This window comes from Lepidochelys olivacea (genome assembly GCF_965140295.1).
Source record: "Lepidochelys olivacea isolate rLepOli2 genome assembly, chromosome: 6".
Classification (NCBI taxonomy): domain Eukaryota; kingdom Metazoa; phylum Chordata; order Testudines; family Cheloniidae; genus Lepidochelys; species Lepidochelys olivacea.
In genome coordinates, this window is record NC_140416.1 from 116,930,532 (window position 1) to 116,953,791 (window position 23,260).

Genomic DNA, 23,260 nt, shown 5'->3' on the forward strand with positions numbered 1-23,260 from the left:
CCCCCAGAGTGGGGATCCCCCGGGTGAGTGAGAGACCGGAGAGAACCAGGGAGGGTGGGTATGGCGAGGAGAGAAGGGGCTCCATACAGCCGGAGGTCCAGGGAGTGCCCCTGGAAACGCTGGAAGATCAAGGTGAGGCCCACGGGGCCAGCGGAACCGAAGGTCGCGGACTTGGTGGTGGGACAGGCTGTGCTCATGCTGGAGACTGCTCCAGGTGGGCAGGCACTGGGGCAACCAGCGGTACTGCCCGATCCTTCTTGAGCTTAGCTTTAACCTTGATGCGGGGAAGCTTGGGCACTGGCGTGGCAGGTTCTGCATGCAACATCTCACTCGACCTGGTTTGGGGAGGAACGCTATACTTAGAAGCGGTCCTCGACGGGGACTTGCTCCTAAGCCCATGAGAGCGCTTCCTACCCTCATGTCTGGGCTTGTCCTTAGCCACTGGTGCTGCTGGATCCAGGGCATGCAAAGTGCTGGGAGGAGTGCTCACCACTGGTGACAGATGCTGCACTGATGGTTCCGGATCTGAGTGGGTGCGCAGTCTCATGGCTTCCTCCATGAGGTATTTTCTGAGGTGGAGCTCTCGCACTTCCTGGGTCCAGGGCATGGAAGACTTGCAAATTGTGCAACGAGCAGTGATATGAGCCTCCCCAAGGCAGTAAAGACAGTGCTGGTGCTCGTCACTCACAGAGAAAGAGTGTAGGCACAAAACACAGCTTTTAAACCCCAAAACACGAGCATAGTCGGGGGGGGGGAAATGTACCCCAAATGGGTTAAACTAATGCTATCTACAACTATCTATATGCAAGAAAACAACAAAGAACTATACACAACATACTAAGTCACTCTTTTAGCCGGAAGACTAAGAGCGCAAAGGAACAGGAGGTTCTCACTCAAGCAATGTGGCAGCAAGAGGGAACTGGAGAGGTGTTGCCCCGCACAGCCTGTTATAACCTTGGCTGGGAGCACAAGGGGATGTACAACGCACATATGGGTCAACAGACACTGCTAAGGAAACCTGGCTCCGGCATATGGAGCGCATGTGCACCCACGTTTGGGACACATATAGAGGCCATAACTCAAAGAAGAATCTCATTTACACTTAACATGGCTATCCTTGTTTGGGCTAGATTTGGGATAGAAGGATTCAGAACAGAGTCAGGTTAAGGCAAATATGATGTTTTTGACCAAAATAAGTCTCTTTTCTAGAGTTGTCTGTCCAAAATGTGCATAGGCCGCACAAAACTCTGTTTGAAAAATGGAATAATCTGCTGAGAGATAGGAAAGTCCGAAACTGAAGTCACCTTTTATTCGTGTGGATCATTTATCTACTCTGTGGACCAGTCAAGAGGATTTTGCCCATAAACACAGAGACATATGAACTGAATTATCTAAACATAGGCTCTGGTTTCGAAAGCTCATGCTCAAATAAACTGGTTAGTCTCTAAGGTGCCACAAGTACTCCTTTTCTTTTTGCGAATACAGACTAACACGGCTGTTACTCTGAAACCTGGTTTTAATTATATTTTTCTAGCCATGATATTAAATGCTATTTGTAACATTTGAAATTTGAAAATTACTGTACCTGATCGTAGAGGTTGTCCAATTTAATTCATGCATTTTAGTGAAGTCCGAATGTCCTAGTCTTTCTGCAATCATATCACAGGTAAGTCTGCCACCAAATAAATCTTTAGCACTCTCGATGTCTGCTGTCTCCTGTATTACATTTACATTTAAAATGAATTTTGTTATACGAAAGCAGACCTAGAACTGTAATAATAAGGTAGGCGTGAACATTTTCAGCCCCAAAGGCAGTTTAAAAAAAAAAGTGCCTGAAAATCAGGGCTTAAACTAAAAATGTCTCCATAACCATCACTGTAGCTTTATACCATCTATGTTGCCTGCATTCTTATTGAATAGATTATGGAAATGTTCATATGCTCTAATTAAGTTTAAACTACAGATTTGTTGCATGCCCTAAAACAATATTAGGTAATTGCTTTAATAAGGGTCAGAAATCATCAGGATGCCGATGCCATCCTGATTTGTAAAAAAGATAGTTTTAACAACAATTACAATAATCTTCTGATATATAGTATAACTTACTACTGCAGTGCCATCTAAGGCTTTGAGAGATGGAAGATGGAATATTACAAACAATCGGTAGTTATCTTGTTTCCATACAATTAGATTTCCATACATGTCCAGCATGACCAGATTATTTAAACCCTAAGAAATAAAACACATAGATCAAGGTTTAATAGTATAATTTTTAAATGTTTGTAAGGAATGAAACCTAGGCTACTCCCTTTATCTTTAACCATTCTCTTCATCTTATGACTGCATGTGTCAAATCTGAAGCATCATTTAATAAAACCCAGGGCTTAATTTTCATTTACACTAAAGTGCCTTTACATAACTCTGGCAGTGTAAAGGAGCCCTAAAGTGGGCATAAGTTACACTTACACTCACTTTAAAGTCTTTTTACTCTACCAGAGTGCTGTAAGAGAGAGTCAGGCCCCCGGTCTCCAATCAAGACAATAATGCTTGTATATATGCCAGCAGCTCCAGGTGAAAGGAACTGGGGTTGCTGCATGTGTGCATGCTTGTGCTCTTGACTTTATTTCCAGTGCAATTCTTCTAATTGCAGAGTTAGGCTAGACACAATAGAGATGCATAGAATGTGGCTCTACCTGGTAAACTTTGGGTCCAATCCTGTTAGTTACTCAGCACCTCCTTCAAAGTACTGAGCACACTCAATTCCAAAAGAAACTTCAGACTAAGGCTCTTACAAAGGACAATTACTCTGGGCCCAATTTTTAAACGTGGACATCTAAATTGCATATGCAAATACAAGAGTCAGGCACAATTTAGAGATAAGGTGGGTGAGGTATTGGACCAACGTCTGTTGGTGAGAGAGACAAGCTTTCGAGCTACAGAGAGCTCTTCAGGTCCTGAAGAAAAACCTGAAGAAGAGCTCTGTGTCTCTTTCTCACCAACAGAAGTTGGTCCAATAAAAGATATTACCTCACCCACTTTGTCTCCCTAATATCCTGGGACCAACCTCGCTACAACACCACTGCAGGTACCATTTAGGCAGCCATTAAAAAAAAATATGGCTTCCCATATTTAAAAATGGGAAAGATACATTTGTACTGACGTAACAAGCAAGTTGTGAATTTACTTTTACCCACAAATCCTAAAGCAATCAAGTCCACATTTACCTTTAAATGATATATCTCTTGGTAGGTAGAAACATAGTTATTGCTGATGTATAGTTCTATTAGTGCATAGGCTTTCTGCAAACCAACCAATGAAGTAATTCTGTTGCTCTCAAGAGAGAGGTAGTGAAGATGAGACAAGTTTTCAAAAACGCGTCTTTCCAGGGTGGTGAGATGATTATTATTTACACTAAGTCGTGTTAGTTTCATGAGTTTTGAAATTCCTGGAAAAATAAATAAGATGTTCTTAAAGCATATAGAGTGAGAAGCAAAAGAAGTGGTTAACTTAGATAGTAAAACAAGCTACACATGAGAGATGGCCTGCACACTCAGACTGTGATGCAGGCAGGATCAGGGGCGATCATTCGTGGCCTGCCCTTCTGTGATCGCTAGAACATTTTCCAGAAAGAGGCTACTCACAGTCCACTTCACCCCTCTGATTCTTCCTCCAGGAGTAGCAAAGAGCATGGTGAGGGGGACTAATTGTTCACTCCTCTCTCATGCAGCAGGTTCTTTTTCTTGCTCCCTCTTCCTTCATATGCTACAGATAGGCTTTATTTCACTACACAGAAGACTATGGCCTAGCTTTTTAAAGGTATTAAGCTCTGAGCTCAGCACTGCAACGCCTAACTGATTTAGGAGCCTAAATCTCATGTTCAAAAGGGATTTAGGCACTTTGGAGCCAAAATGTCATTGACCATCAACGGTATTTAGATTTCTAAGTGCCTATATACTTTAAGAAAATGTCACTTAGGCTCCTAACTCCATTAGGCACTGCAACACGGATCACAAAAACACCTAAATACCTTTAAAAATCTGGGTCTATGAACCTAATTTTAAAATCAACCGACAATAACAGTATCTATGTGGGGACATGAGGAAATGTAGCAACTACCCAATAGGTTTTGGAATAGTCACATAGCGGGCATAAGGTAAATCTGTTCTTTTAAAAAGTGAATTTTTGACCCTTTGGAATCATTAGTTTACGAACTTCTTATTTTTGAAATTATTGAGCCAACATATAACTGTCATAAGAAAATTTATGGTTCACTGCAGGAATGTTACATGTTCAGTAAGTCTACATACTAAAAACCATGCACTCCTATCAGTTCTGAAAAATTCCTATTAACATAAATAAATTTGTTTTGCTTTTCTGAAACAATTGATCTGCTTTGTCTCTTTTCTTCATTTCTGCTAAAGACTCACCACAAAGATAAAGAGAAGGCAATTATATATATTTTTAATATGAAAGCTTTTAAATTGTATGCTAGTGATAAAGTTAATAGTAAAAAGTCACCGTCTGAAACACTGGACTATATGGGAACATTTCTGTTGTGTCTAACTTAATGTCTTGATTTTCATTAACTTCCTAAATACAGTACCTTCTAGATTTGAGATGCAGTTTCCATCTAAAGTGAGCTCTTCAAGATTAAGGCAAGATTCCAGTCCTTCTATTTTAGTGAGATTATTGTTGCTAAATGAGGCCCATCTTAAATTCTCCAATTTTTCCAAGTTGGCAATTTTGGAGAGATGTTGTCCATCCAGATCTAAGACTGTGATCTGTGAGAAAACTCAACTTTAGTACTGAAAGATTTAAGTCAATTAATTCCAACATAGATACTAAAAGGACAATACAACAAATTATACACCAAGGACCATATATTGCCTTCACATTCTTCATAGATATTTTCCAGTAATATCAACAGGCATTTCTTTTTGGATACTGGACATCACAGAGCCCTCATTTTGCAATTCAGGACTTCATTTTTAAAACCCTCAAGAAACCCCAAACCCTCAGCATCTTGCACCAGAACAAGCAATGATTCCACAATATAAACTAACCAGCTTCCAAATGCACCTGTGCAGTTACAGCTAGAAAACAGGTACACATTTTTTCTAGTGTACATCAGACCTCAGTATTAAGATTAATTTAACCTCATCTACCAATGTTACATATGATTATATTATTGATTTGCCTGCTTACACGTTTTCATTCTATGATCTAGGGATGAAATCATGGCCTGAACTGAAGTCAATGGCGAAACATATGACGACTTCAGTGGGATCAGGATTTCACCCTGTATCTAGTATCTTTCTAGCTCAGTGTTGTGGCAGAGTTTGAGTGCTTGCTAAGGAAGGATTTATCCCTTACAATTTTGATCCACAGATAAGCATTCCTTTCGCTTTAATGTATGTAACATCCCAATTCATTCTATTTTTCTCCTTTGCAAAATTCTTGGGCAGGAACAAATTAAATTAGAATCCAAAACACATTTTTATCCTTCGGTGTCATCGCAGAACTTTCTTTCACAGACACTGGCTGTAAACACTCACTTCACAACACACTCTACAGAAAGAGAGCAACCAATCCATGATTCCACCCTTTCTCAGAAAACAACCAGTAAGGCCAAGGCTGGCATTAGTGGGTGGCAAGCAGTGCAACTGCCCAGGGTCCGACACCACTGGAGGCCCCGCAAAGCTAAGTTACAGGCCCCAACCCCAGGCAGCAGGGCTTGTGAAGGGAGCCCCAACTTCACCCTCTGATTCACCTCACCAGGTCACCCAGCCTATGGGTCAGTGTCAACTGCTGGCTGTACTCCCAGAGACCATCACAAACGCCTTCCGTGGGGGCCTACTTCTTAGTTTCTGCCCTGGGCCCCAGCGAGTCTAATGCCAGCCCTGAGTAAGGCTGCAGTTTTCTTCATCAGGCTAACCAATCATGCAATGATGAAAAAAAATGGCCACATAGCTTAATTTAGCAAGTTAAGTCTCTGGCAGCCCAGGATATTCAGCTCTGTCTCCTACCTATGCCAAACAACCTTTACAGAATTCAAAGCGGTTTCTTATACAGGCTATGCTGACAGCCAAAGGACAACTTATGTTCTCTCTTCTGTCTGTGGTGATATTCCTTTTGGATAGGATTTTTTCTTTCTACAACAACATACTATATCCCTATATGAACCCTATTTCATTTTGATGTCACAAAGCGTAACGTTGACACCATATGCTGAAATGTTGGTTCTTTTGGCAATGTCTGTAAACGTGTATTTCTTAATGCACACAGAATAAAACACTATGCTCATCAGCAGAAATGTGTTTTCCTCGAGCTATTCTATACTCTACACAACAAATTGAACTGACAGAGGAGCTTTTAACCTTTTATTCTTGGCAGATTAACATGATTTCAGAGGAGAGGTCAGGACATGGATCATGACAGGCTACAGTGAACTTGGATCTTCCTATGTAGTGTTCTATGGCTTTTTGTTATGTAGTGGAGTTGTAATTGTAAGTTGTCATGCCAGACAAGAGGCAATGTGTGTAGGCCTGAAATTAGACCTACCACCATTCTTCATGTAATATGGGCTCAGCAGTGAAAATTCAGTGCGCGAACATTGAATATTAAAGTTTCAATATCCTGCCAGCTCACAAGAAAAGAGCTAGTATGTACAGAAGAGAAGATTGTGATCCGATATGGAAACTCTTATGTTTTTATATTCTACTTCAGTTGGTACATTACATTTTTAAGTGCTCAAAAATATATATTTTTAATTAACATGCATCAACTCATAACAAATATAACAAAATAAACATGTGACAGAGATAAATCTAACACCTAATGAACTATATTTAATAGAGACAGCCTTACCCTAGGATACCAGCTGCTATTGAAATGTGTTTGTGAATCCACCTTGTTCTTGCTAATTTGAGTCAGAATTTTGGCATAAGGATGTACACTCAGAACGCGTGGTCTAGCTTCATCAGTCCTAGAATGTTCTAATAGAGATGCCTGACAAAATGAAAATACTTAAACAGATAATATAACGGTATAAATAATGTACATTTTCCACAGTGTAACATGAATAGGTCTTTATGGCCTACAGTCTCCCAATTATAAGGAGATTATCGTATGTTAGTAGATCTAATATGTCTGTAGAACTAATAGGTCTAGTAGATCTGAAACATGGTAATAGATCTCATCCATTTCTAATGTTTATTATTCTACTAAAAAAATGATTGGGGCAAATCTTGAGGTCCTTACTCTGTTTTTGATCAGTTCTTACCACAGTAAAGTCCAATTCTAGTCATGGGGGATTGCTAGAGAATGGACAGAGTAAAACCTGAATAAAGAATACAATTTGGGCTAAGATATGTAAAGATTAGTGTCAAATAATTTAGCCCTTTTTTTGCTTGCCACTGTCTGGAATACCTTCTCAGGGCTTGCATACTGTGGCGAGTTAGTGTGTAGCAAGCTAGGGTGTGAATCTACAGTGCAACATCTTGCACACACTAATGCTAAGTCGAATTCCAGGACTTTTACCGTGTTGTAGCAGTGTCCACACAGTGAGTTAGTGAGTGGCAAGCTGGTGCACAGTAGATCACACTCGGCTTGCTGCACACTAACTTGCCACGTACACAAGCTCTCAGAAGCCTAGACAGTTTTTCTGCTACTTGATTTATCCTTTTTTTATTTGGCAAACATATTTAATTTCCCGTGTTTTGAATAGAGCTGAAATTAAACAGTCATTTTTAACAACTTTAAAGTGATCTAAAATCGAACATTATGAAATACCCTTCATTGTGAACCAGCATCATTACCAATATCAGCGAAGCTCTGAGTAAGAACAATGTTTGTGAAATAACTGCTGCTTCCCAGCCAGCTGCTCAGAGCACAAAATATGGCATTTTCAGAGGGCAACTAGGTGATTTTAAAAATATGATTAAATACAAATTTTAAAATAGAAGTCAGATTGTATGATTGTGCCTATAACTTCTTGTTTCCAATCTTGCATTTGCTACAAGTTACAGCAAAATGGAATATCCTACCTGAGAAATCTTTGATCCAGCAATAAAACACAAAGCAGCTGCAGCCTCTTCTTCAGTAATCTGGACTCCATCTAAATGAGTAAGAGCCTTTAATCGGCCAATAACACTCAAACGCAATGAGGCTGGCTTGGAGAAAAAAAGTGAAGTGGTGTAATTGAGTTTTTTTAAATTGTCTATATGGTTACATACAAAAAAAGGACATATGATTGCTTTCAATCCAGTCTCCTCTCATGTTATGTATGCTAAGGGCTAGATTATGGTCCATCCTGTGTGCTCACACAAGAAAGTAAAAAAGGAGATAGAAGATGCACCCCTTGCTCCCATGTCCCAGCTATGCCTACCATTGACAGCAGTGTGCATGAGAAAGCAGCCTCCACAAGGTTGCTATGCTATGTCCTCCCTGCTCATCTGGATTGGGAATGGGTGAAAAGGGGTGGGGAAGGGGCTGAATCTTGCCACACGTGTAGAAAACTATAAGGAATAACATATTTGGGCTAGGTTTGGTTACACTGATGTTGTCATAAATATAAAGGGAAGGGTAAACACCTTTAAAATCCCTCCTGGCCAGAGGAAAAACCCTTTCACCTGTAAAGGGTTAAGAAGCTAGGATAACCTCACTGGCACCTGACCAAAATGACCAATGAGGAGACAAGATACTTTCAAAAGCTGGAAGGAGGGAGAAACAAAGGCTCTCTCGGTCTGTGTGTTGTTTTTGCCAGGAACAGAAAAGGAATGGAGTCTTAGAACTTAGTAAGTAATCTAGCTAGATATGCGTTAGATTCTGTTTTGTTTAAATGGCTGAGAAAATAAGCTGTGCTGAATGGAATGGATATTCCTGTTTTTGTGTCTTTTTGTAACTTAAGGTTTTGCCTAGAGGGATTCTCTATGTTTTAAATCTGATTACCCTGTAAGGTATTTACCATCCTGATTTTACAGAGGTGATACTTTCATTTTTTCTTCAATTAAAATTCTTCTTTTGAGAACCTGATTGCTTTTTCATTGTTCTTAAGATCCAAGGGTTTGGGTCTGTGTTCACCTATGCAAACTGGTGAGGATTTTTATCAAGCCTTCCTCAGGAAAGGGGGTGTAGGGTTTGGGAGGATTTTGGGGGGAAAATACGTTTCCAAACGGGCTCTTTCCCTGTTATATATTTGTTAGACGCTTGGTGGTGGCAGCAATAAAGTCCAAGGGCAAAAGGTAAAATAGTTTGTACCTTGGGGAAGTTTTAACCTAAGCCGGTAAAAATAAGCTTAGGGGGTTTTCATGCAGGTCCGCACATCTGTACCCTAGAGTTCAGAGTGGGGAAACAACCTTGACAGATGTCAGTAAATTACTCTGGATTTACATGTGTGTATAAAATAAAAAAACTAGCCCTGAAGGATTGCAGTTATACACAGCTATGTAAGACATTAAGTGCGGTACATAACAAAGTTGTTAGCACCTGCCTTATAAGCCAGAAGTTTGCAAATACTACAGTGTTATTAAATGCAAGGAATTTGATGACCTCAGAGGAGGTGAAAGAGAAGCTCAAGGGGATTTGGACATGTCAACCTAAACTCAAGGTGGAACAACAGCCCTAACTCTTATACAGAAACATTTTAAAATTCCCATTAAATTAAATATAGAGCAAGAAAAACACAGACTGGATAATCATACTTGTAAGGAAAGTGAACAACAACATCCTTATTTCTAGCTGGAAAATATACTTACCGAAACTACCAAAATAATAATGATCAATTTCATCTTTATAAACTAGATGGGACTATGCACCTGTGCATGGGAGAAAGGAGGAGTACGCACACCTCTTAACTAGGATACATAGCTCTCGGATCCAAGTATTCAGGAGAAGAGGACTACAGAGGTACTCAGGGAATGGATGGAGAGGGTGTGAAATGGACTGAGTCTTGGATTGCTCCCCAATGCCACAGCCAGCACAGCTAGGCTGCTGCTCTGGGGGATGTGTGTGTCACCAGGTAGAAGGCTGGCACTGTATATTTCCCTTGAAAGTGAGGGAAACTGTCTCTGCCCTGTCCCCTTGCACTGGCCAGCACAGCTGAGTCAGTGCAGTGGGGGCAAAGGGTGGCTTTTTACGGCTGGCATAGATCATCAGTAAAGTTACCACCTACTCGAAGCAAGGAGGAGACGAATTATGCCTCAGAGTAGCATCACTGAGTCACAATGCTTCTAGGAGTCACTCCTGCAGATTATGCACAACCCCTTGCTCAGGACTGTTTACGAAGTCAAAGGGTCTGACAGTGTAAATCGTCCTTAAAGTGGGCACTAATTACATATACATCCACTTTGAGGCCCCTTACACAGCCAGAGTGGTGTAAAGGGGCCTCAATGTAAATGAAAACCAGGCCCAAAATTTAGCACTATACAGTCTAATTGTTGTTTTGGTTAGAAGGTTTTCTGAGAATTTTAAGCACTGACACATACCTTATGCCATGGGTTATGTCTGATATCAAGACTGAGTACATTTGAAGTGTGTTTATGTAAGACATTTATTTCCTCTCCAGTCTTTTTCAGTTGATTCCAGCTCAAGTCTAAATACTTCAATCTGCTTAAGCCTCTAATACCCTCCAGCGTGATCACATGGTTGTGGCTTGCGTCAAAATACTCCAGATTGGGCTGCAAGACAATACCGATTTGAGAATAATTGCACAGAAAAAAATAAAGCAAGGAAATATTTGGTAATAAACTCAGTTTTAATAGACCGTCTCACAGAAGGCACTGTCACCCAGATTCAATGCCCAAAGTGCCCCTTGCCCAGCAGCAGAAAGTCTGTTTGGAGAGCAGTCTGGTTAAGCAACTGAACCTTGGAATGTATATCTGAATCCAGCCCACCCTCTGATATTTCCTGATCCACCAGTAGAATACAGTACAGTTTTAATTTTCTTTTTCAGGGTGGAATTCATCCCTAGTGTGCTCAGCCATGGAAGGCCCTGTGCACTACTTTAGCCAGGGTGAGTGAGACAATCACACCATTTGAGAGTGGCGGGATCTAGAGAGTCCTTGGAAGGTGGGGGAAGGGGTCTATATCTTGTACACCGCATGGAGGGTGACTCCGTACTGGTCCCAAACTATGCAAAAGAGAGGGTTGCAGGCAGGTTGTGATTTTAGTCACATGATCTGAAATCACACAGATCCAGTGGCCCAGAAATCCTGGGAAGGGGATACTTAACAGCTACACTAGAATGGTAGCCCTGGAGGAACAGCACTGTAGGGCCTGGAGATGAAAGTCATCCTTCCTACCCCACAGTCAGAGCCCCACTCCAAGTCTAATCAGTTGGGTGTTATTAATTGTTGTGTTACTTATTATTATTTATTTGTATTAGGATAGTGCATAGAGACTCCAACCAAGATCAGGGCCCATTGTGCTAGGCATTGTAGACACACACAAGAAGGAACGGTCTCCAACCTGAAGCATTTACAATCTAAGTAGACAAGAGAGACAAAGGGTGGGAGACAGGAAGTAGAGAGAGGAGTAACACCACCACCACCATCTACCTCTTACATAACACTTTCCATCTGCAGATCTCAAAGCGCTCTACAAAGGAGGTAGGTATCATTATTCCATCGCATGGATGGAGAACTGAGGCAAGGGAGGTGAAATGACTTGCCTAACACCACTAAGCAGGCCAACTGCAGAGCCAGAAATAGAACCCAGGTCACCCAAGTCCCAATCCAGTGCTCTGCCTGCTAGTCCACACTACCTACTACAAAGCAAAAGTAGGAACAAAGGCTCTGTTTAGAGGCAGTGAACTTCACTCATTAGGAATAAATCAGGCTTGCTGCCATGCAATAGACATTAATATATTTAAGTTGTACACACAAAGGATTTTTTTCAATTAAAATATAGAACAACATTTCTTACCATGTGGTAAACATCATCTAAACTAGTAAATTCATTGAAGCTGACAATAAGTTTTCGAAGCCCTGTCAGTTTAGAGATGTCCCGCAGTTTGCTCAGGCTGTTCCCATGCAAATTCAGAACCTAGGTAAAACATTAATGAGATTACAACTGTACCATATATATACACAACCAAATTCTGTGCTACTCCATCACCGTTTTTCAACATTACAGAGCTTCAACTGCTAGCGTGTAAGAGTAAATGTAACTCTATTCTCTAGATTATAAAAAGGGCTAAGAAAAGTTACTTGTAAGTGATATGAAGTTTGTGAAGATCAGTTGCAGGGACCCTGGGACAAAGTATTGCTTTTATTTTCTATTTTGAAGGATATTTGTTCTTCACCTCTACCTTCTCCCTGAAGTAACAGAGGATGGGAAGATGGAGATTCAGTTGAGAAATGGTTTTTACTGGTCCACTGAAAGAGGTCATGGTAGGGGCAAGAAGGGAGGACAGTTTCCAATCCTTCCCCACTAGGAGAGATCTTGTTGCTTGGGGAGACTGGTTGGAAGACTGCCAGTTGGGAATTCCTCCATGCCCAGAGTACAGTTTGGGGAGAGTGGCACCCAGAAGAGGGGAGGAACCAGCCACCTGAAGCCAAACTCAGGAAAGGGAGTTATGGGTGAGTGCAAGGGGGAGTGGAGAACTGCTACTGCATCAAAGACACAGACAGGAGAGGAGATCAAAACTATTTAACAATTTGAAAGGTCAAATGTTCAGCAGGCTTCCTGCATCAAGTTTGTACAGACAAAATGAGTAACTGCAAATGCAAAACTGCAGTTAGCTGTGCAATGAAAGGAGTTCTGTATGCAAATAGGTATTTGCATAAAGGGTTTTGTGGGCCCATCAGTTGCAATGATACTGAAAACTGCGTGTAGCTATGTGGCTGTCAAGAGTTCTCCCCTTCACTGGATTTATATTTTTCTGATGCCAAAACTGACAAAATCTTTTCAGGAGTGATCACTATGATGACGCAACCATGCAGCCAAGAAAACTTTAAGACTCGCAGTTAAAGCTGACATTTTAGGCCTTAACCGGGTCTCACAAACACTAGTTCTGCATGTGATTTCAGTGGAGTTATTTATACAATAGTCAGTAAGATCAGAATCCTGCCCAATATTTGTCATTCATATTTTTATGAAAAAAAAATGGCATAATTTAGGGACAGAAGACACTGAGATTTCACGCTAGTTTTGGATCTCCAGTTACTCCCAAAGCACTGCACTGTTGTAAAACAAGTGTAACACCAGAATCAAGCCCAAATGCTAGCCTTAATTTGTGACTTCCTACTTTTGACTAGTTTATGAGGCAATCTGAATAATATGACATTGATTATGTAATAAACTTGTCCCGCTGTAAGTTTAACAGACAATACTCACCGTTATTTGACTGTAAATATTGGCCTTAGCAACTGAAAGCACTGTCTTTTCATCCAAGCAAACAATTTTGGGTCTGGCTTTTACTGTAGGCTCCATACTCATAACTTTGTCATCACATTGCAAATCACTAGACAATATAAATCCTTCTGTATTTTTCTTTCTTTCTTCTACAATTACATTGCTGAGCGTAGAAAACAGGGACTGAACTTTGACCTATGCAAAATAACATTTGTCAACATTTGTAAAATTTCTATTTTAAATTAGGTAAATTATTTAAAATTGCATACAAATATGCAGAAAGTAGAGTTAGGAAACTATCTTTCGGTAATGCAGAACTTTCAGAAGACAGCAGCAATGCTTTTGTTTGCACAAGCATTTACACATTACAGTATGTTATGAACAAAAAGTAATGAAGAGTCTATGGGCCATATCCTGTCACATATAGAACGCACACTGAAGACAACAGAAGTCTGCTTCTTCACCCAAACCCCCTAAGTCCAAGCACTGCAATAGCTCACTCTCCTATGAAGGAGAGTTAGATGTAGACCCATCGTAGCTCATCAGTACTGCAATTGTTTTGGCAGTGGACCACTCAAATGTGACAGAAAGGGGGGAAATCTCCCCTACGCTCCCCTCCAGGAGCTGAATATTTTACTTTTGCAGCACACCCTGCTTCTGCCAGGTAGCAGAGCTCAGGACCTGAACTGAGACCCCTGCATGATGAAAGCAAATTACATAGCCACATAACCACAAGGCCAGTCCACCGCTTAGCTTATAAAAAAAATCATAAAAGCTTTTTTATTTAAGAAAAAACCTGTTCAGGATCCCAACCCAGTAGCAGAATATCTGTGCATGCTTCAAAACTACATACATCACACTTTAAACCAAACTACAAACTGATAATGAGTTGCTCTCTCATTCAGGACTCCATGAAGCAAGGTTTTAAACACTGTCAAATCTCATTCATTTTAGTGTCTCACTACCTCGATGGATGGTGCATTTAGTGAGAGAGGAGCTAATTTTCAATTGTGCTTCATTGCACTGCTAAGACTTCATTTAAGTCTCTGTGCCTTCCCATCACATTTGATAATGTTACAAAATAAGAATCTGATGTAACTCTCATTGTAGTGTATGAAGTTTCCCATTGACTTCAATGGGAGTTTTATCAAGCCTTTAAACAGTTAGAGGGAACAGAACCCTGAACTTAGGTCCTTGTCAGGTAATTTGAGTGAAGGAGGAGTAATTTCAACTAGTTGTTTTTCTCTTGATCTTTGAGATCTAAAGCTTACTGTCTAACATCCTACTAGGGAAAACAAAGTTCATACCAGTGTAGTGTACTCAAATTCAACGACGTATTCAGGCAAGACCAGTTCGTGATCAAACACAAACCACTCACACTGTCGATGGCGGCAGTCACAGTTTCTATGTTCCATGGAAGAATATGTTTCTACAGCAAAAGAAAAGGAATAAACACAAGCGGAAGGAATAAATACAAGACTGTTTCATGTTCACCGCAGGATGTAGTGAACAAACACTTCTCTCATTTAAGTTTTGAGTTGAATGCATCCGATGAAGTGAGCTGTAGCTCATGAAAGCTTATGCTCAAATAAATTTGTTAGTCTCTAAGTTGCCACAAGTACTCCTTTTCTTTTTGTGAATACAGACTAACACGGCTGCTACTCTGAAAACTGTCAAGGGAGATTTGTTTTCTTAGGATCTTAATTCTCTTTAGGTGCCCTAAAGCAGCATCTAAAAATCTTATTGCAGAACCGTATCATTTAGCTTTTTATTTTCCTATGGCAACCCTGTTCCTTGCGCTACACATCCTCAGAGGGTAGTAACATGCCCTCTTACTCCTGCACAGCTGGCAGGTTCCAGTATGAGTGGGAGGCAACCTCTCTGGGGCCATTACTCCCTCTCCTGCCGGTTGGAAGGGAGTGGGCAAGCAGGGATAGGGATTGGACAAGAGACTTGGCTCCATTTCCCACCCACCCCCCTCCCAATACCCAATGGGCTAAATGAAATCTCCTGGTACAGATTATTTTCTATCTGGAGTGAGGGGGGAGCCAAGGAGAGAATCACAGCTTTTCTTTCATGGTGGACTATTGGAAAAGGGAACTTTGCTTCGGTCCCCATGGCACAATCTGCTATACTGCACTGTTACCCAAAACTAGTCCATCATTTTATGGTGTAATCACCTAACAGATTGGTTTTCTTGTCTTCCTGCCCATGGAAGGACAGGTACAATCACAGTTCCTACACTAAGGTAAACAAACGGATTGCTCTCTTCTAGTATTCCAATGACTGCAAATCCCCCCGACTGGACAGGGAAGAGGTGAAGCCATGGCCCTGTTCCCATTCTGCACTGTCCTGCAAAGTTGACTGGCCACATGGAGCAAGCAGGATCAACCACTCAAAGTTTGTTGCATTGTACATAGGTAATACACAGACTTAGTGCGGGTGATCATGACTCCCTCTAGAGACAATAAAGCATGCTTCTCAGCGTTAAAGGAATTCTCCTTCTGCTCAAGCAGAGATGGCTTGGGGGTTTTAATGATGAAGGTGTTTGATCTCCACTGAGGTATGTGTACGTGGCCCCAGTTATTACACATACACACACACACACACCCGCCCTGAACAATGCAAAGCTGGGAGAGGGATTGTGTACACCATACTATTTCTAGTATGGACTAGTGGCTGAAGAGCACAATCTGGTCTTTCGTGCTTTCCTTTAAATTCTGTGTGAATTAAACTACCACAAGTAATCACTAAAACAGTGAGCATCTTTTATTATCCTCTTTAACATTAGTTCAAAACAACATGCACTTAGGCTGGGTCAAGACCGTATTCCGAGTTCCCACCAGGACCAAAATTCCACAACAGGCTCCTAGATGTGTGAAAGACAGTGTTTAGAATACAACACTGATACAACCTCCACTTTGTGCTAACAACAGTCTACAGATACATTACCATCATTGGCAGCAGATGTATCACTTAGTAAATGTTTCCGAGGCCTGAACACTGAATTAGCCCCTGGATAGTTGACTTGACTGATGGGATCTTTTTCACAAGCTGGAACACTATGTCCAAGAAAAACTTTTGCAATTATGAGTTTCCCTAGGGATGGAAAGAAAAGAAGATTTAATAATAATGCTACCAAATTTAGTATAAACACAGGGCAATAAAATGTTGGTTGTCAGTTCGATACCATACTACAGGAGACTACATTCTGGCCTGGCAGATTAACGATCTAACAAGTACATTTTGGGAAGAAAGACTTTCGACAATTTTTTCCTAGAACAGTAGGATTTGGCTAAGATTTATAAGCAGTAAACTCAGACGTACAAAAATAAAAGAGGGTGGTGTCAAGGATCTGTCCCCATCAGAACACTCCCTTCGATGTTACTTCACACAAGTCCAGTCCTTCTAGCTGGAAAGGTCAGTGTCAGTTTAGCAGTGGCCAGCTCTCAGCCTTCTGGCCAAGGCCTTCTGGCTATTTCTCCCCTTTTCAGAGTCTCAGGTGAAACAAACAATCCAAAGTCAGCAAACAAAGCTAAACAAAAGGGCAAATTAAAAAAAAAAACAAACCTACCTAAAGGCAGTTCTAAGCCAGGATATTGGCCTCCCTTTCTTCAGAGGGGCCCTGGATGGGCCACAGTCTATCCTAGAGGCCACTTGGGGTCTCCAGCACAAGTTATGGGACACAGTCTCTTCACCCTTTTAGCACAGGGGACCTGTGCTCCCTTTTTTGAGGGACCAGGTTCTGCTAGTTATCAGGCCTCTTCCTGGGAGCTGGGAACCTTAACAGACTGCTCCCTTCCTGAGCTGCCCACTGCTAAGTAGTGATGCCTCCTTTTAAATTTCTCCATTCCTGGCATGACTTGCCAGTGTGGCACAGTGACGCTTTTCTAGCACAAAGAAGCTTCTTAACCCATTCCATGCCGGTGAAGGGTTGATACATCCTGTCACTAGTGATGCCTGTTTCCTCAGAGTGCCCTGTCCTGGCTTCAAGTTAGTACAACCCCCTTGTGTCTCCCCTCACTCCCTAAAACTCACCCTTCTTTCGAACTGTTGAGTCTAGAAAGGTTAAACTACATCTAATTAGCTTCCAGATAGGAGTGCCTCTCTTAGGTGCCTCTGAACCAGTCTAGGAGTTAGCTCCAGGCCATTATATAGCTTGTTGAGGTTTCCTAATAGAAAGGACACTGGGCCAGATTGCAGCAGGTCTTTAGGGTCCCTCCACAAAAAGACCTGTATACTCTGTCACAATCTACTGTAGTTACAAGATTTTCTTGTACTTACAAGACAAAACACTTTGAAGTGATTTATGAAATGAGCCTTACACCTATCAATGATGTTTTAAACCACCTTTCCAAGCTATTACATTACCATGTATGAATGGTTCCTCAAGATCATTGTTATTTTTACGTTCATCCTTCATTTGTTGCTGCAAAAATTCTATTCTGGGACATTCACATATACTTAAACTGTTAGACAGGAGAACAGCTTCTTCTCTTCTTGAAAGCTGCAAAGATTAAAGTAAGGTCTAAGTATGTTTATTTGACCAATGCCCCCTGTAAGAATTTCAAGACATATATCCTAAATCAGCAGCTTTACAATATGCAAATGAATTAAGGAAGAGGTGGAGAGTGGAAGAGGGAGGAGTAAAAAACAAGAAGGGCAGGCTCATTTACTTGTGATATCACAATCTAGTCAGGAGAAAAGAAAGTTAGATCGTAAACTCTTTGGAGCAGAGTATCAGAGGGGTAGCCATGTTAGTCTGTATCCACAAAAACAACAAAGAGTCTGTTGGCACCTTAAAAACTAACCGATTTATTTGGGCATAAGCTTTCGTTGGTAAAAAACCCACTTCTTCAGATGCAAAGCTTATGCCCAAATAAATCAGTTAGTCTTTAAGGTGCCACCGGACTCCTTTTTCTTTGGAGCAGGAATCAGATTTTTCTATATCTTTGAACAGCACCTAGCACAATGGGAGGGGGCAGTCCTAACTGGGGCCTTTGAGCTCTACCACAATATAACAACAACAAAGAAGCAGAGAGAGAGAAATGGGAGAGATAGGTATTTCTGAAGATACAATCCCATCACTCAACAACAAGCTGTTCACAAAACAGAAAAACAGGGAGAGGTGGGCTATAAGTAGGGAAGACGAAATGAGGATGCTGCAGAAGAAGAAAGAGAGAAGGCTCTCCTATCCCATCTCTCTACATTTTGCTTTTCATGGGTCAGAATGAGACATTTCTTACCTGAACAGTGTTTCTTACCTAATTCAGTGTTAATAGCTTCTCTCCTCATTCATCACTAATGAGACAATGACCCCTATGTATGGAATTCAACAAGGCAGTCCAATGTTTTTGCTGGAGGCTCCAAGACAAAGCCCCACCTTCAGCTCAGGTTGCCAGAAGAGTTCTTCCACAGCTGTGGGAACACTCCAGCAACTGATTATTAGCATTAAGATAACAACTTGATATAATATGTTTTAAGACAGGTATATGTCTAAGTCTCCCTTTAGAAAAAGAATTCAGTTTGTATTCTGGTCATTTATCAGACTCCCAGGGTGGGCTGAATGAGAAGAGAATCTGCTAACAGAAACAAAATGATCAGGTAAGAATTTTTTTTCTTTCCTTTACACGGGTTCTCTCCTCATTCACCAGCAGTTGGAAGTAGCAGACAGTGATTCACACAAGTTGGAGGTAGGGAGAGGTGAATAAACAGAGTTTTCATTATTCTTCTAGTAGAATAATAGGCAGGAATGTATGTAGGAACCAACCCACCTACAGCACCTTCCTATCAAGGATGACTTTGCAGAGGAATGGAAACTTATTTTGCAAATCTTCCTCACATGAGGCTCATACTCTTTCTTCCCAGTGCCCCTGTGGAATTCTGTGAATAGTTTCCCAGATGCCAAGCATGCCATATGGTGCAGGATTTTAACATCTTGCCTGCAGGAACTTTGAGGCCCTAATGCCTTCATGTTTTGGATAGAATGAAATAAACAGCATACAACTGGCAGGCGTATTCCATATGCCCAAGCTATAACTTTACAGCACTAGGAATGCCCATTTATGCCACAAACTTCCAAAGGACGGTCAAGTGTTCAAACAAAATGATAGAAGAACTACTTCCCCAGAAGAGTCCAATGTGCCTACTTACAGAACACTGCTAGGGCTGGGACCGGGACCCATGATTCTATTGTGCTTGGTTGTAGGACTCCAATAAATCAATCTGGAGAAACTCAAGTGCAGCTGAGATGGCCAGCACCTTGTAATTATTATTATATATTTGTATTACAGTAGCATCTAGAGGTCAGGGACCCAATGCAGTTGGCACGGTACAAAGAAGAAGTCCCTGCCCCAAAAAGCCTTGTTTCCTCTTGCACATGAAACAAATTTGACCAGATCAATGAGTGAAACTTCCTGGTTGAGTTTTATCTGGATAGCCTAAACTGTATCAGAGACCAATGGAGAATCCATGCTGAACTACACTTTTCTTAGGATGCCTAGGCTGGTAACTGTAGGTGTTTCTGGTCTGAATGAAAGGGGTCCCTGCTTCAAGAGGTCTGGTCTTTTCTGTAGATGCAATGTGGGTTGCTTAGCTATCTAGCAAGTGCAAAATGCCTTCTGGGTCAGTGGAGGATTAGAAGAAGGACTTCAACTCCCTTTTCCTCTTTTCTATATTCTTTATGCAAACTATCTTGAAAGATAGTAGATTCTTCTCTTCCCACAACATTACTTCTATTTGACCTCGTTACTCCCTGATTTTAGAAGGGACAAACACTCATGCCTCAATCATAAACCAACCTCTAACAGGGAAGACTTCCTCCATGAGACACAAAATTGCCTGCAATGTGGTTTCTTGCACCGTCTTCTGAAGTAGATGGTACTGACCACTGTCATACTGGATTTGATGGACCATTGATCTGATCCCACGTGGCCATGTTTGTGGGTTTTGGGTAAGGAGGTTGTTCAGACACACTACTGACAGAGCTGTCACGGTGGACTAAAAGGATGGGTGCGCTGAGATTTTGGAAATTTGTCTTCCAAGTACGCTCCTCAACCTGAATGGCTTACTTCTTTAGTGAGTATGCAAGGGTCTAGAGTGCAAATTGGGTTGGCTTTCAGCATGTTGTTTGTACTGACCTGCCCACAAGGGGATATTTGGATGTGATCAGAGAAGGACACCTAATTTTGCATTGTAGCAGGTGTGTGGTTCCACATCCCCAGAATGAATTTCTTCAGGTGCATATTGAGAAACAACTTAGGGAATGAAGCCAATGCATGCCACCAGCAATCCTGTTCATTGCAGAAAATTGCTACGGTTAACCTCTATTAGGAAATGACTAGTGCAATGAAGTTTTGGGTCTTTGGAAATCTTTTCCATGAGGGTAAAAGTGTGGCCAGAGCCAGGCTCTTTTTTTTTTTTTTTTAAACCACAAGTGAGCAATTTTCTGCATTGGATTCAAAAGCTCTTCCTGGCTATGAAGAACAGCTCCTCACCTGTAAGTTCGGATGCACAAGATCTGTTTAGAAAGACTGATGGCTATTCGTGGGTGTAACATCCTTGTAGCCATCAAGTTAGAAGCCACTGCTCGTCACAAATCACATCAAGGGTTAGACTAGGATACAATGTGAAACATCTCACTCCAAGCAAGAATTATACCCAGAGATGATGACTTTTTACCACCAAGCAGGCTTTTCTTACTAAGTATGTGAAACACCTTTGGTCTGAATAGCTATAGCTGAGGCTTTGAAGTCTCCATGCTACCAAATACCTAATCTGGGGGGGAGGGGGGAGGAGGAAGATAGATAAGTCGCTGCTACACAAAAACAAATAAAAATTAAATTATAAAACAATCTGGTTTGGAGAAACTAAACTAACTTGTTACACTACTGGAGGCAGAAAATTTGGGAGCCTGAGCTGAAGGGCGAGACTTAGTCCTGAAGCTTCCACCAACAATGCTGGACTGCCTCCCAACTGAGTATTCGTGATGAACGAGGACAGAAGCTGTGCAATCGAAAAGGAGGGAGAGAAGAAGAAACAGGGAAGGCATGAAACGGGAGTTAAAAAGAAGTAGCAAAGCACCGATCATTCCTGTGCCAGGAAGGGAAAAAGCAAAGAAGAAAGTGGAGACAACAAGGAGGAAGGACAAGAATAAACACAGAAAACAAGGGGAAAGATGAGTGGGACAAAGGGCTAAGAAGAGACGAAAGAAGAGGGAAAGGTACAGCAGCAACAATTAGGCCTTTCTGAGCTGGGCTACCAACTACTAAGGGTAAGTCTTCACGACCCACCGAATTGGCAGGCAGCAATCAATCCAGTGGGGATCCATTTATTGCGTCTAGTCTAGATGCAACAAATCGACCCCTGAGCACTCTCTGGTCGACTCCTGTACTCCAGCGCCATGAGAGGCGCAAGCAGAGTCTATGGGGGAGCGGCAGCAGTTGATTCACTGCGGTGGAGACACCACTATAAATCAATCTCAGTACGTCAACTTCAGCTGTGTTATTCACGTAGCTGAAGCTGCATAACTTAGATTGATTCCCCGCCCCCCCCCCCCCACACACAATGTAGACCAGGGCTAAGTAATAAACATTCTTCTATGCAGATTTTATCTCACCTTGTACTCTTCTATTGCCTGGAACCCATCCTCAAGCACTTGTAACAGTTGCTTTTTCTTAACTGGCAAGTCTGGGTCAAATACATAAAAGAGACATTCCAGCATCTTCCTGTAGTTTCTTAACAAAAATAAGAAGCAGGAAAATATTTCAGTGCTTCTGTTGCAAAAATAATATGCAGCCTAAGTGGAGCACGTTCATTTTACAATGTTCACTAAGAATTAGCTGGATTGCAATTAAGGTGACTTCCACTTATTTTAAGAACTACAAATAACATTGATATTCAGTGTGCAATATCTGGTGAACATTAAAGATAAAATGCATGATAAAACAAGTGTTTTCGTCCTTTAACGCATAAGGGTGGTCTCCATTTCCGGTGCCCCCTCAAAAAAAATTTTTTTTTTTTTTGCATTTCAAATGTCAAGTTCTTACTTCCTTCTCTTTGCTGGAGGTCCTTGGCAAGATTACTGTAAGTAGCTGGGAAGGAGAGTGGATAATGGAATCCATGTGAACAAAACATCTCAAAAAACCACCGTGTCCATAAGAGAAATAACCGTTCTTTCCTCTTTGAGTGATAGTCCACGTGGACTCCACTTCTGGTGACTGGCAATCAGTGACCTCACAATCAGGATCATGACTGTAGGACAGCTTTGCCAGAATGGGCATCCTGAGCCCTCAACTAAGGAATAGTGGTGGGTGAAATCAAGGACTGATCCCTAGATAGCTGCCCTGCAAATTTCTGAAACTGATATGCTTTTCATACCATAAATATAAAAGTGCCTGAGTCCTGGTGGAGTGGGCTCTAACCTGCCTGGGTGGATCTAATCTAGCTAACTCATAGCATGATCTAATACAATTAGACATCCATGTAGACAGTCTCTGGGTATGCATTGCCTGACCTTTTACCCTATCAGCAACTGCTACAAAGATTCTTGGGGAACTCCTGAAGGGTTTTGTTGTGTCAAGGCAATATGAAAGAGCATTAACCACATCAGGGGCATGCAACTTTGCTTCCCTTCGTTGGGGTGAGGCTTGGGAAAGAAAACTGGTTGGTGATTCATGTGATTCAGATGACCATCTGAAATAATCTTCAGTAAAAACTGTGGGTGAGACCTAAGGATCACTGTGTCTTTATGTAACAGCGTGTAAGATGTACCAGCTATGAGGGCCTGAATCTCTCTTAACCATCACACTGATGTCATAGCAACTAAAAAAAACACATTTTAAAAGATGGATGATATAGAGAGAAAGATTTTAGGGGCTGAAAAGGAGGTCCCATTAACCCCGCTAAG

The 23,260-nt window shown here is 41.4% G+C and overlaps 1 protein-coding gene across 3 annotated transcripts in view; it reads right to left on the reverse strand.

Moving 5' to 3' along the window:
* The window catches only part of LRRC9 (leucine rich repeat containing 9), an 83,396-nt gene that overhangs the window by 32,202 nt on the left and 27,934 nt on the right, over positions 1–23,260 (reverse strand). For all 3 annotated transcript variants that reach the window (XM_084631510.1, XM_084631512.1, XM_084631511.1), the window contains exons 13-25: positions 21,971–22,088; positions 17,725–17,860; positions 16,306–16,452; positions 14,661–14,782; positions 13,336–13,548; positions 11,923–12,042; positions 10,485–10,676; positions 8,046–8,171; positions 6,868–7,008; positions 4,604–4,781; positions 3,225–3,445; positions 2,107–2,229; positions 1,586–1,716 (exon numbers count right to left, since the gene is read on the reverse strand). In XM_084631510.1, the coding sequence (XP_084487636.1) occupies positions 1,586–1,716; positions 2,107–2,229; positions 3,225–3,445; positions 4,604–4,781; positions 6,868–7,008; positions 8,046–8,171; positions 10,485–10,676; positions 11,923–12,042; positions 13,336–13,548; positions 14,661–14,782; positions 16,306–16,452; positions 17,725–17,860; positions 21,971–22,088 (1,968 nt within the window). The remainder of the gene's footprint in view (positions 1–1,585; positions 1,717–2,106; positions 2,230–3,224; positions 3,446–4,603; positions 4,782–6,867; positions 7,009–8,045; positions 8,172–10,484; positions 10,677–11,922; positions 12,043–13,335; positions 13,549–14,660; positions 14,783–16,305; positions 16,453–17,724; positions 17,861–21,970; positions 22,089–23,260) is intronic.